Genomic DNA, 13,917 nt, shown 5'->3' on the forward strand with positions numbered 1-13,917 from the left:
GGACTAACTACCAAACGTCCCTTAAGGTTGTAGCACCCTCGGCCAATGAAGCTAGTCATCAACGCAACTCTCAGTCTGCCATGTCCACCGGCACCCCCGCTAGTTCCACGATCTCCAGCTCTCCAGTCCAGCTCACCCTACATGAGACTATGGTTAGAAAAAGGAAGTACTTAGCCTCGCATCCGCGTACACAGGGTTTGAACGCCCACATAGCTAGACTAATCTCGTTAGAGATGATGCCCTACCGGTTAGTTGAAAGCGAAGCTTTCAAAGCCCTGATGGACTACGCTGTACCACGCTACGAGCTACCCAGTCGACACTTTTTTTCCAGAAAAGCCATCCCAGCCCTCCACCAGCATGTTAAAGAGCGCATCGTCCATGCACTCAGGCAATCTGTGAGCACAAAGGTGCACCTGACAACAGATGCATGGACCAGTAGGCATGGCCAGGGACGTTACGTGTCCATCACGGCACACTGGGTAAATGTGGTGGATGCAGGGTCCACAGGGGACAGCAAGTTTGGGACAGTTCTGCCTAGCCCACGGTCTAGGAAACAGTTGGCTGTAGCCATTCGCACCCCCTCCTCCTCCTCCTCGTCCTCCTGCAGAAGCGAGACCTCGTCCACAGACCGCAGTCGCACAACCACTCCATCCGCAGCTGCCACTGTTGCACACCAGGTCTCCCATTATGGGGCAGCTACTGGCAAACGTCAGCAGGCTGTATTGGCTATGAAGTGTTTGGGCGACAACAGACACACCGCTGAAGTTCTGTCCAAGTTCTTGCAGAAAGAAACGCAGTCGTGGCTGGGCACTGTAGATCTTGAGGCAGGCAAGGTAGTGAGTGATAACGGAAGGAATTTCATGGCTGCCATCTCCATTTCCCAACTGAAACACATTCCTTGCCTGGCTCACACCTTAAACCTGGTGGTGCAGTGCTTCCTGAAAAGTTATCCGGGGTTATCCGACCTACTCCTCAAAGTGCGTGGACTTTGCTCACATATCCGCCGTTCGCCCGTACACTCCAGCCGTATGCAGACCTATCAGCGTTCTTTGAACCTTCCCCAGCATCGCCTAATCATAGACGTTGCAACAAGGTGGAACTCAACACTGCACATGCTTCAGAGACTGTGTGAACAGAGGCGGGCTGTTATGTTTTTGTGGGAGGATACACATACACGGGCAGGCAGTAGGATGGCAGACATGGAGTTGTCAGGTGTGCAGTGGTCGAAGATTCAAGACATGTGTCAAGTCCTTCAGTGTTTTGAGGAATGCACACGGCTGGTTAGTGCAGACAACACCATAATAAGCATGAGCATCCCCCTAATGCGTCTGCTGATGCAAAGTTTGACGCACATAAAGGATCAGGCGTCTGCAGCTGAGGAAGAGGAAAGCCTTGATGACAGTCAGCCATTGTCTGGCCAGGGCAGTGTACAGGACGAGGTAGCGGGCGAACAGGAGGAGGAGGACGAGGAGGATGATGGGGATGATTATATTTTTAATGAGGAAGCTTTTCCGGGGCCAGTGGAAATTGTTGGCGCGGCAAGGCCGGGTTCTGGTTTTTGGAGGGACACAAGTGACGTGGATTTGCCTGAAACTGCCCCTCAACCAAGCACAACCACAGATTTGAGAACTGGAACTTTGGCCCACATGGCGGATTATGCCTTACGTATCCTCAAAAGGGACACACGCATAACAAAAATGATGAACGATGACGATTACTGGTTGGCCTGCCTCCTTGATCCTCGCTATAAAGGCAAATTGCAAAATATAATGCCACATGAGAACTTGGAACTAATACTAGCAACCAAACAATCAACTCTTGTTGACCGTTTGCTTCTGGCATTCCCTGCACACAGCGCCCGTGATCGTTCTAACACGAGCTGCAGGGGCCAGCAGACCAGAGGTGTTAGAGGGGCAGAAATCAGAAGTGTCGTTGGCCAGAGGGGTTTTCTGACCAGGTTGTGGAGTGATTTTGCTATGACCGCAGACAGGACAGGTACTGCAGCATCAATTCAAAGTGACAGGAGACAACATTTGTCCAGTATGGTTACTAACTATTTTTCATCCCTTATCGATGTTCTCCCTCAACCATCATTCCCATTTGATTACTGGGCATCAAAATTAGATACCTGGCCAGAATTGGCAGAATATGCATTGCAGGAGCTTGCTTGCCCGGCAGCTAGTGTCCTATCAGAAAGAGTATTCAGTGCTGCAGGTTCAATACTAACAGAAAAAAGGACTCGTCTGGCTACCCAAAATGTAGATGATCTAACCTTCATTAAAATGAACCACAACTGGATTTCGAAATCTTTTGCCCCACCTTGCCAGGCTGACACCTAGCTTTCCTATGTAAAGGTCTTGCCTGTGGACTATTCTGAACGATTTTTCCAATCTCGTAATTTGCAGCACCTGATTGTCCAGCATCCGACATGTTAACACCTCCCTAAATGGCCAAAGTCCCCACACGGGGCCGTGGTATCGCCACTTGGCGCCAGCACCCGTGAGAGTACTGTTTGTCTGAAGAGGTGGGTGTGCCCGCTTTTGGTCGACGGCACTGCCACTAGGTCCCTCATAGTACAATAAAGTGTCTGGCGGTGGTGGTGCGCACCCAACGTCAGACACACCGTTGTAATATGAGGGGCCCAGGGCCTGTACCGCCGGCCACAAGACAGTCCCCCCCCAGGACAAACAGTGCTCTACCACTTGCAAAATTTTCTCTCACAGCTCCACCAATGTTTAGTCTATGCGCTGACATCCTTCAATGCCTGGCACTGTCAATACCATTGTATTGACATTTTTCTTATGTTAGGCCTTCGAAGCCTGTCTGCGGTCACTCCTTCCACTAGGCCTCCACTGACCTGTCTACTGCTGCCCGGGTTCCCCTGGAACCAATTTTAAATTGCCTACAGCCAGCCCAATTTATTATGTTAGGGCTTCGAAGCCTGTCTGCGGTCCCTCCTTCCACTAGGCCTCCACTGACCTGTCTACTGCTGCCCGGGTTCCCCTGGAACCAATTGTAAATTGCCTACAGCCCAATTTTTGTTATGTTAGGCCTTCGAAGCCTGTCTGCGTCCCGTTTTTCCACTACTACTACACTGACCAGGCCACTGCTGCCCGTGTTCCCCTGGAACCAATTTTAAATTGCCTACAGCCAGCCCAATTTATTATGTTAGGGCTTCGAAGCCTGTCTGCGGTCCCTCCTTCCACTAGGCCTCCACTGACCTGTCTACTGCTGCCCGGGTTCCCCTGGAACCAATTTTAAATTGCCTACAGCCAGCCCAATTTATTATGTTAGGGCTTCGAAACCTGTCTGCGGTCCCTCCTTCCACTAGGCCTCCACTGACCTGTCTACTGCTGCCCGGGTTCCCCTGGAACCAATTGTAAATTGCCTACAGCCCAATTTTTGTTATGTTAGGCCTTCGAAGCCTGTCTGCGGCCCGTTTTTCCACTACTACTACACTGACCAGGCCACTGCTGCCCGTGTTCCCCTGGAACCAATTGTAAATTGCCTACAGCCAGGCCAATTTATTATGTTAGGGCTTCGAAGCCTGTCTGCGGTCCCTCCTTCCACTAGGCCTCCACTGACTTGTCTACTGCTGCCCGTGTTCCCCTGGAACCAATTGTAAATTGCCTACATCCCAATTTTTGTTATGTTAGGCCTTCGAAGCCTGTCTGCGGCCCGTTTTTCCACTACTACTACACTGACCAGGCCACTGCTGCCCGTGTTCCCCTGGAACCAATTTTAAATTGCCTACAGCCAGCCCAATTTATTATGTTAGGGCTTCGAAGCCTGTCTGCGGTCCCTCCTTCCACTAGGCCTCCACTGACCTGTCTACTGCTGCCCGGGTTCCCCTGGAACCAATTGTAAATTGCCTACAGCCAGCCCAATTTATTATGTTAGGGCTTCGAAGCCTGTCTGCGGTCCCTCCTTCCACTAGGCCTCCACTGACCTGTCTACTGCTGCCCGTGTTCCCCTGGAACCAATTTTAAATTGCCTACAGCCAGCCCAATTTATTATGTTAGGGCTTCGAAGCCTGTCTGCGGTCCCTCCTTCCACTAGGCCTCCACTGACCTGTCTACTGCCGCCCGTGTTCCCCTGGAACCAATTGTAAATTGCCTACAGCCAGGTCAATTTATTATGTTAGGGCTTTGAAGCCTGTCTGCGGTCCCTCCTTCCACTAGGCCTCCACTGACCTGTCTACTGCTGCCCGTGTTCCCCTGGAACCAATTGTAAATTGCCTACATCCCAATTTTTGTTATGTTAGGCCTTCGAAGCCTGTCTGCGGCCCGTTTTTCCACTACTACTACACTGACCAGGCCACTGCTGCCCGTGTTCCCCTGGAACCAATTTTAAATTGCCTACAGCCAGCCCAATTTATTATGTTAGGGCTTCGAAGCCTGTCTGCGGTCCCTCCTTCCACTAGGCCTCCACTGACCTGTCTACTGCTGCCCGGGTTCCCCTGGAACCAATTTTAAATTGCCTACAGCCAGCCCAATTTATTATGTTAGGGCTTCGAAGCCTGTCTGCGGTCCCTCCTTCCACTAGGCCTCCACTGACCTGTCTACTGCCGCCCGTGTTCCCCTGGAACCAATTGTAAATTGCCTACAGCCAGGCCAATTTATTATGTTAGGGCTTCGAAGCCTGTCTGCGGTCCCTCCTTCCACTAGGCCTCCACTGACCTGTCTACTGCTGCCCGGGTTCCCCTGGAACCAATTTTCAATTGCCTACAGCCAGCCCAATTTATTATGTTAGGGCTTCGAAGCCTGTCTGCGGTCCCTCCTTCCACTAGGCCTCCACTGACCTGTCTACTGCTGCCCGGGTTCCCCTGGAACCAATTTTAAATTGCCTACAGCCAGCCCAATTTATTATGTTAGGGCTTCGAAGCCTGTCTGCGGTCCCTCCTTCCACTAGGCCTCCACTGACCTGTCTACTGCTGCCCGGTTCCCCTGGAACCAATTTTAAATTGCCTACAGCCAGCCCAATTTATTATGTTAGGGCTTCGAAGCCTGTCTGCGGTCCCTCCTTCCACTAGGCCTCCACTGACCTGTCTACTGCTGCCCGGGTTCCCCTGGAACCAATTTTAAATTGCCTACAGCCAGCCCAATTTATTATGTTAGGGCTTCGAAGCCTGTCTGCGGTCCCTCCTTCCACTAGGCCTCCACTGACCTGTCTACTGCTGCCCGTGTACCCCTTGAACCAACATCAGAAAATATAAAAATAAGTATTTTGCTTATAAAAAAGAAAATACTGGAGAGATATCAAATGCAGACATTTTAACATTAAAAACAAACACATACAACAAAAATCTGGTACAGTACTAAAAATGGCCACCAGCTACAATAACTTTCTCCTGCAAGTAGTTAACTGAAAGTTTTTTTCAATTTAAAACACAGATATGGCATCCACCGAGTGTTGTCCTGTCGCGTCTTCTTTATATTATTGCCAAGAAGATGCAAAACAATGAAAATAATAAAATCATTATTTACCAAAAAAATAGAGTAAGTCAAAACCACATTGCAAATAAACATTCATTACAAATAAAGAAGCAGGGCGCGTCCGAGGGTGAGTATATACCTAATAAGAATATAATCACCCTCGGACGCGCCCTGCTTCTTTCCGACAGCCTTCCTTCCTAAGAATCAGCCCTTCCGTGGTGTAGAGAGAGGGTGTGTTACACTCCAAGGTGTTCCCCAGGTTGCCTTTCCTGAGCTTCGATCTTCATGCTCTCGTTTAGTAGTTCTTGGAAACTACACTGCATTAGGCCTACACATTGGGTATGGGGTGTAGAGAGATGGTGTTCTCCAGGTTGCCTTTCCTGAGCTTCGATCTTCCGGCTCTCGTTTAGTAGTTGTTGGAAACTACACTGCATTAGGCCTCCAAATTGGCTATGGGGTGGAGAGAGATGGTGTGTTACACTCCAAGGTGTTCTCCAGGTTTCCTCGCCATTGCTTCGATCTTCCGGCTCTCGTTTAGTAGTTGTTGGAAACTACGCTGCATTAGGCCTACAAATTGGGTATGGGGTGTAGAGAGATGGTGTGTTCCACTCCAAGGTGTTCCCCAGGTTTCCTCGCCAATGCTTCGATCTTCATGCTCTCGTTTAGTAGTTGTTGGAAACTACACTGCATTAGGCCTACAAATTGGGTATGGGGTGTAGAGAGATGGTGTGTTCCACTCCAAGATGTTCTCCAGGTTGCCTTTCCTGAGCTTCGATCTTCCGGCTCTCGTTTAGTAGTTCTTGGAAACTACACTGCATTAGGCCTACAAATTGGGTATGGGGTGTAGAGAGATGGTGTGTTCCACTCCAAGGTGTTCTCCAGGTTGCCTTTCCTGAACTTCTATCTTCAGGCTCTCATTAAATTGTGGTTAAATGGAACAACTGCATTTGGCGTACTAGTTGGTTTGGGGCCTACTATCGGTGTCTGCCACTCCTTGCTGTTCTCCTCCACTGAACAAAGCTGTGCCGCCTGTTTACTACGGTTGCCAATTTTGAACTGCATTTCGACTACTTACTGATTTGGGCCTACTCTCTGTGTCAGCCTCTCATTCCAGTTGTCCTCCACTGCAATGCCCCCTGGTTAGTCCTGTGTTACCAATTTTGAACTGCATTTAGCCAACTTTATTCTTTGGGCCTATATCTGTGTTTCCTCCTCATCCTGCCCATTGCCCAGCCAGTGATAGATGAGTCTGCTGGTACATTGACCCATAACGCAACATTCCCCGTGCACGCTACACAACAACATTGTGACCCTGCTGAAAGTCAGGTTGCTCTTCCCGCATACCATACCACCTTACACGGGGACAAAGAGGAAGGTGCAGATGAAAGTGCAGGTTCCTTCATCAGGTGGGGGGAGGAATACTAGTTGGCGACGTCACTGGCACAGGGCCTCTCATAGTACGCAAAAGTGTTGCTGCCGGTGGGAGGCGCCCCCGCCGTGCAAACACACCGCTGTACTTTGAGGGGCCCTGTGCCAGTGCCAATGCCAACGAGTGGGCCCCCCCTGCTTGCTCAGGTTCACAGCACTTGCAAAGTTGAAATACTTACCTCTCCCTGCTCCACTGCCGTGACGTGGTCCAGATTTCCTGGGCCCAACTAATTACTTGAACCAGCCCTACCCACCACAACTTTAGCCAAATGACCCCCAATTTCAAATGCCTTCCAATTATTATAAGGTAAATTACGCTTGACAAGCTTCATTAAGAAGAATGGATGGTTTTGACATTAAAATGGGCACTCTAGGTGTTTTCCTGGCCCCCACTCACTGCCGACTATGCTGCCCCATTGACTTGCATTGGGTTTCGTGTTTCGGTCGATCCCGACTTTACGTCATAATCGGCCGATTTCACTCGACCCGACTTTTGAGATAGTCGGGTTTCGACGAAACCCGGCTCGACTCTAAAAAGGTCAAGGTCGCTCAACTCTACTGGCCACATCCTGCAAAAAAAGGGATATGATATAGTGCAAAAAATGTATGCATATGATAAACACATACACATCTAAATGTTTGCTCCCATGAAAATAAGAACACTTATACTCACTTCCCATTCAGGTGCCATTCTAGTGGTGTAAGCCTCGCATTTCCTGCAGCTCACGTGCGATTGTTTTTTCACGTGAGCCATGTGCCCAATAAGCACTGGTGTCACTGTTCCCGCCATAAGACACATTAATAATCAAGAGGAAGAGAAAAGCTAGCTTCATCTCTCACATCTTCTTGATTATGTATATGTCCGTATGAGTGGGCAGTGATGCCAGCGCTGATTGGGCACAGGACTCACTTGTCATAACAACCACATGTAAGCCCCAAGGAACACAAGTGATAACACCATTGGAACAGTGTCGTCACAAGAATTAGGTATAACTGTTTTTATTTTCACAGGAGCAAACTTTCAGATCAAGAAGGGATTGTCCTAGTAGTGAACAACCTCTTTAATATACTTGCGTGATAGCTGTAGATCCAAAATGTACCTTCAATTGGAATTGAATTCACACAGACGAACAGAGAGATTTATTACTCTTGGACATGGGAAGCATGGCATTTTTTAATTGCTTGCTATATAGCGGACATAATGAAGAAAAACTAGACAGACAGAAAGGGCAACCAAGTAATTATCTAGACAACACTGTATTTAAACCACAACTTTTTAGAGGGCTCAGTGTGTAACTCCAGCTGCTACACCGGTGGCTGGACACACCAATGTAGAGATCAGGAAAAGGATAAGCAGATGTGCTGTGCTGCTGATGGGTAATCAATAAAGATATCCAAAGTGTCCAAGATTTGTAGGAAAACATGTTGTTTATTTTCAACACATTTCAAAGGCTGTATGGCTTTAACATCAGGAGTAGAGATGAGATGATGAAACATTTGGAAAAAGTTTGTCAATCTCAAAGTTGGGACTACCATTGCACATTCAAATTAATATTCGGACTCCTGAATATTTTCTGCAAAATTTGGTAAATGATTGAGTCTCCACTAAGGTTGTGATCTTATCGATGGTTTTGATTGCTGTAAGATCATTACTGTCGGTCAGAGCGCTGCTGGGACATGCTGTCTGATGTCAGTATGACCCCGCAGATTTGACTGTGACCAGAAGTACTCTAAATCACCATTGGTCAGAGAGCCAGACAAATAACTGTGTGAGCCTGCAGCTGTGATCGGAGGGAAAAAGTTTACCTTTGGTCACTAGCATCAGCTGATAGGACTACTACTCCCATCAGAAGATGCCTGCTGCCACTAATAACTGTAAGAGCACGCGGCGGCTGATGAATACTTCCATCAGCCACTGCCTGCACGCTAAATAAATAATTTAAAAATAAAAACCGGGTGGGTTCCCTTGTATTTTTGATAACCCTTACAGCTGGGGGTTTTAACCATCAGCTGTCAGCTTTAGCAAGGTTGGTCTTCCAGAATAGAGGGGTCCCCACACATTTTTTAAACATTTATTTAAATAAATAAAAAATGATGTTGGGTCCCCCCCATTTTTGACAACCAGACAAGCTAAAGCAGACAGCTGGGGGCTGGTATTCTTAGACTGGTATGGGGCCATGGATGTTGTCCCCTCAGACTAAAAATCACAGTCCGCAGCCACCCAGAAGAGGCGCATCTATTAGATGAGTCCTTCCCATTTGTCCTTTGGCTGTCGCAAGTGGGGTACATATTTGTGGGGTTAATGTCACCTTTTTATTGTCCGGTGACATTAAACCCACGGCTTAGTAATGGAGAGGTCTCTATAAGACTTCTCCCCATCACTAACCCTATAGTTTTATTGTAAATAAACACGCTTTGCCAACAGGGCTCTTGAACTGAGGGGGCCTTGGTGAGGTCACCGCGAGCACAATGAAAAAAAGCTTCATGGTGCAGTGGTGAGTTCACCACAGTTCGCTGGGAGAAATGATGATGATGAACAGTAGTTGACGATCAACAGTAGTAGGCACTGTTCTGGTACCTGAACCAAACCCTTTTTTTAACTGTTTGCCTAATTCGCAGAACCCAGACATCAAGGGGTTCACTCATCTCTAATGAGAACAACCACAGACTTTCTAATGGTCATTTATGGGTTATCCACATCTTTTCTAAGAACAGAACCCCACTGCATGTGAGCAAAACTCTCTGCATTCATTTAGATGGAAGTTTCTGAGGAAGCTTGCCCACACAAATGAATCACAAGAGCAGTGCATGTATGGCCACTTCTCTAATCCCCTGTCCTCAAGACAAATGTGGTTTTGCCATAAATTTCCACATATATATAATTTGGATATAGCAAACTAGATGGTGGCCCGATTCTAAAGCATCGGGTATTCTAGAATATGCATGTCCACGTAGTATATTGCACAGCCCACATAGTATACTGCCCAGCTACGTAGTATGTTGCCGAGCCACGTAGTATATTGCCCAGCCACGTAGTATATTGCCCAGCCATGTAGTATATTGCACAGCCCACGTAGTATATTGCCTAGTCACGTAGTATATTGCCCAGCCACGTAGTATATTGCACAGCGACGTAGTATATTGCCCAGCCACATAGTATATTGCACAGCGACGTAGTATATTGCTCAGCCACGTAGTATATTGCCCAGCCACGTAGTATATTGCACAGTGACATAGTATATTGCCCAGCCACGTAGTATATTGCCCAGCCACGTAATATATTGCCCAGCCACGTAGCATATTGCACAGCGATGTAGTATGTTGCCCAGCCACATGGTATATTGCCCAGTCACGTAGTATATTGCCCAGCCACGTAGTATATTGCACAGCGACGTAGTATATTGCCCAGCCACATAGAATATTGCCTAGTCACGTAGTATATTGCCCAGCCACGTAGTATATTGCACAGCGACGTAGTATATTGCCCAGCCACATAGTATATTGCACAGCGACGTAGTATATTGCTCAGCCACGTAGTATATTGCCCAGCCACGTAGTATATTGCACAGTGACATAGTATATTGCCCATCCACGTAGTATATTGCCCAGCCACGTAATATATTGCCCAGCCGCGTAGCATATTGCACAGCGATGTAGTATATTGCCCAGCCACATGGTATATTGCCCAGTCACGTAGTATATTGCCCAGCCACGTAGTATATTGCACAGCGACGTAGTATATTGCCCAGCCACATAGAATATTGCCCAGCCACGTAGTATATTGCACAGCGACGTAGTATACAGCACAGACATGTAGTATATTGCCCAGCTATGTAGTATATTGCTCAGTCACATAGTATATTGCCCAGTCACGTAGTATATTGCCCAGCGACGTAGTATACAGCACAGAGTCACATAGTATATTGCCCAGTCACGTAGTATATTGCCCAGCTACGTAGTATACAGCACAGAGCCACGTAGTATATTGCCCAGCACATGGAGTATATAGCACTGCCTATGTAGTATACAGCACAGAGCCACGCGGTATCTAACACAGTCCACGTAGTATACAGCAGTGTGGGTACCATATCCCTGTTAAAAAATAATTAAAATAAAAAATAGTTACCGTATTTTCCGCTTTGTAAGACGCACTTTATTTCCCCCAAATTTGGGGGGGAAATGTGGGTGCGTCTAACAAAGCGGATATACCGCTTACCATTACAGGCTGGGAGGAGGGGGTGTCCGCCGCCGCTACCGCCTGCCGCCGCTGTCGTCCGCCGCCACTGCCGGGGTTGTCCGCTGCTGCCCCGGGTGATGCTGAAGGCTCCGGTGCTGCGGGGGGCTCTGGCGACATTTTGTGAAAGACCAGAGCCCCCCGGCAGTTCTTCCATGCGTTCCAGTATGACTAATTCCGGGAAAATGGCCGCCGGAATCTCGGGAGATGAGATTTCAGCGCTGAGATCTCATCTCTCGAGATTCCGGCGGCCATTTTCCCGGAGTTAGTTCCAGTATGACTGACTCCGGGAAAATGGCCGCCGGAATCTCGGGAGATGAGATTTCAGCGCTGAGATCTCATCTCTCGAGATTCCGGCGGCCATTTTCCCGGAATTAGTCATACTGGAACGCATGGAAGAACTGCCGGGGGGCTCTGGTCTTTCACAAAATGTCGCCAGAGCCCCCCGCAGCACCGGAGACAGCCCTACAGCACAGGAGCCCCCTGCAGACCCCTCATCCCAGCCTGCAGCAAAGGAGCCCCCTGCAGACCCCTCATCCCAGGCTGCAGCACAGGAGCCCCCCTGCAGCACAGGAGCCCCCTGCAGACCCCCTCATCCCAGCCTGCAGCAATGCTCCACTCCTGCCTCCGGCAACGAGCCTGGGACCCTGATCCACCACAACCACAACCCCTGGTAAGTAATAAGACGCATGGATTATAAGACGCCCCACCAATTTATTAAAAAATAGTTTTTTCCTATTTTTCTCCTCAAAATTTGGGGTGCGTCTTATAATCCGGAGCGTCTTACAAAGCGAAAAATACGGTATATACTCACCTCCTGGGATCCAGCGGAGCTCCTGCGGTACCCACACAGCTGCTGCCATCTTCCGTTCCCAGGATGCATTGCGAAATTACCCAGATGACTTAGCGGTCTCGCGAGACTGCTATGTCTTCTGGGTAATTTCTCAATGCATCGCCGGGAATGGAAGATGGCGGCCGGCGCGAGCGGCTCAACGGACAACGGAGGGTGAGTATAGCAGGTTTTTTTTTTTATTATTTTAAATGTTCCAACTGGGCATAATTTTATGGGTCCTTATAGTTTGGATAATTTAATATTCTAATACATTGTCTGTATTACAGGAAAGAGGGCATGCATTGCTGAAAGCTTGGTACGCCTGCAACTCTTTATTTTCATCACGGTCATCCTACAAAAATTCACCCTGAAGTCTGTAGTGGACCCCAACGATCTTGACATCTCACCTACAGAAACTGGCATAGAAAATCATCCTCCAACCCATAAAATCAAATTCATTGCACGTTGTTAGAAAAGGCAAAAGGACAATGTGTTCAAAATAAAGAGTATTTTACATAAAATTGCCCACAACTTTGTCAAACTGTTTGGACAGAGAACTCAGCTTAATAATAGAACTTCAGCCAAAAAAAGAACTAAATGAACTAAATGCTCATAGAGTATAATCCTAAAATACCACATTTTATGAAAGAAATGAATATAAAATACTTACAGGATGGTAAAGTCAATCTGTGTGTGCCCCGTCCCACAAGACTTTCTATTCATTTCTTTAATTTGCTCACACTTACAGTATGTAATACTGTCTCATTATTTTAAAGCTTTAGTGGATTAATTGTGGATTTTACCATAGGCTACACTTGTATTTAGCATTTTTCATCCCTACTGTTGTATAAGCCTTGATTGTTTGTGATTTCCTCCACTTGTATCCCTGCTTTATATACAGAGTGGTATTTCTTTTCTTTTTTTTACATTTTTTTATATCTTTGTGTTAACAATGAGAACTGGACTGGAGCCAAAGGAATAGAAACTGTAAAGAAAAGTAATAAAAGAAGCTTCTGGCAGTAATCATGACGTCACCAATCTAAAATGAATTATAACTAGCTACACTTGAATAAGATGGGGAAGGGGACAAAAGTGGAAAATAATCAAAGTCTAGGTAACTGTAATGGGGCTTAACATCCCCCCAGGAAATGTGGGAAAAAGGAAAGTGCTCTATGGTTGCACCACATGGTCAAAAGCCATGCCTACTTGCAAGGGTTAAGGAGAACAAAGTTTGTAGCTTCATCTCAATGTTACTGCTTTTGTAGCTGTTTTGTTCTGACTCAAAGTCAGATTACAAGATCATCAGTGTTGCCAAACTGTGGGACTCGGCCCTCTTATTCATGAGCACTTGGAGAAAAGAAATGTATACCAGTTGTTAACAAAACAATTCTGTATATTACCCCATGGGCAGGTTTCTTACAACATTTACAGACAGGTATATTTCCAACTGGAAATTCCCATCAACTTCCACCTTCTCACAAACACGTTATGAGATTTTTTAGCTATTATGTCTTTCTCAGTGCACTACCAATAACACACAGTTTTCTCATTGTATATGAGATAGGAAATATTAGACCAAATATGGAATATTAAGAAAAATATTAAACAAAATCCGAGACTATGAGACTAGTTAGTAAAAAAAAAACTTAGAATATAGAAAAATATTGGTGGCCACGCGTGGGCATGAAAGTTGACACGAGGAACCCCATTTCTCTGATTTGGTGTGATGTAGCTAGATTTTGCTAGGTTTGGGCAGCTATTCAGGCCAAGTTAAAGCAATGGCTGCCTCCACTGAACCTGGAGTCAGTGAAGACCGTGTGTGATAGCAGTGCGAAGCTGTTGGTGGACTTATGCTGGGCAGCCTCACACATGAGCTTTGCAAGGCTCACGTCCTCAAACTTGTTTGTACATCAACATCTATGCCACTAGCCTAGCCTGAATGTGCTTTTGCAGAAAGCTATACCTCTACGTGCTCATTTTTGGCCTCT

At 47.1% G+C, this 13,917-nt stretch overlaps 1 protein-coding gene across 3 annotated transcripts in view; it reads left to right on the plus strand.

The window, feature by feature from the left end:
* LOC138661792 (cytochrome P450 2C23-like) overlaps positions 1-12,958 on the plus strand; it is a 100,104-nt gene extending 87,146 nt beyond the window's left edge. For all 3 annotated transcript variants that reach the window (XM_069746714.1, XM_069746715.1, XM_069746716.1), the window contains one exon: positions 12,217-12,958. In XM_069746714.1, coding sequence (XP_069602815.1) covers positions 12,217-12,401 — 185 coding nt within the window. In that variant the 3' untranslated portion in view covers positions 12,402-12,958. The remainder of the gene's footprint in view (positions 1-12,216) is intronic.
* The last annotated feature ends 959 nt before the right edge of the window (positions 12,959-13,917 follow it).

Source organism: Ranitomeya imitator, chromosome 2 (assembly GCF_032444005.1).
Source record: "Ranitomeya imitator isolate aRanImi1 chromosome 2, aRanImi1.pri, whole genome shotgun sequence".
Taxonomy (NCBI): domain Eukaryota; kingdom Metazoa; phylum Chordata; class Amphibia; order Anura; family Dendrobatidae; genus Ranitomeya; species Ranitomeya imitator.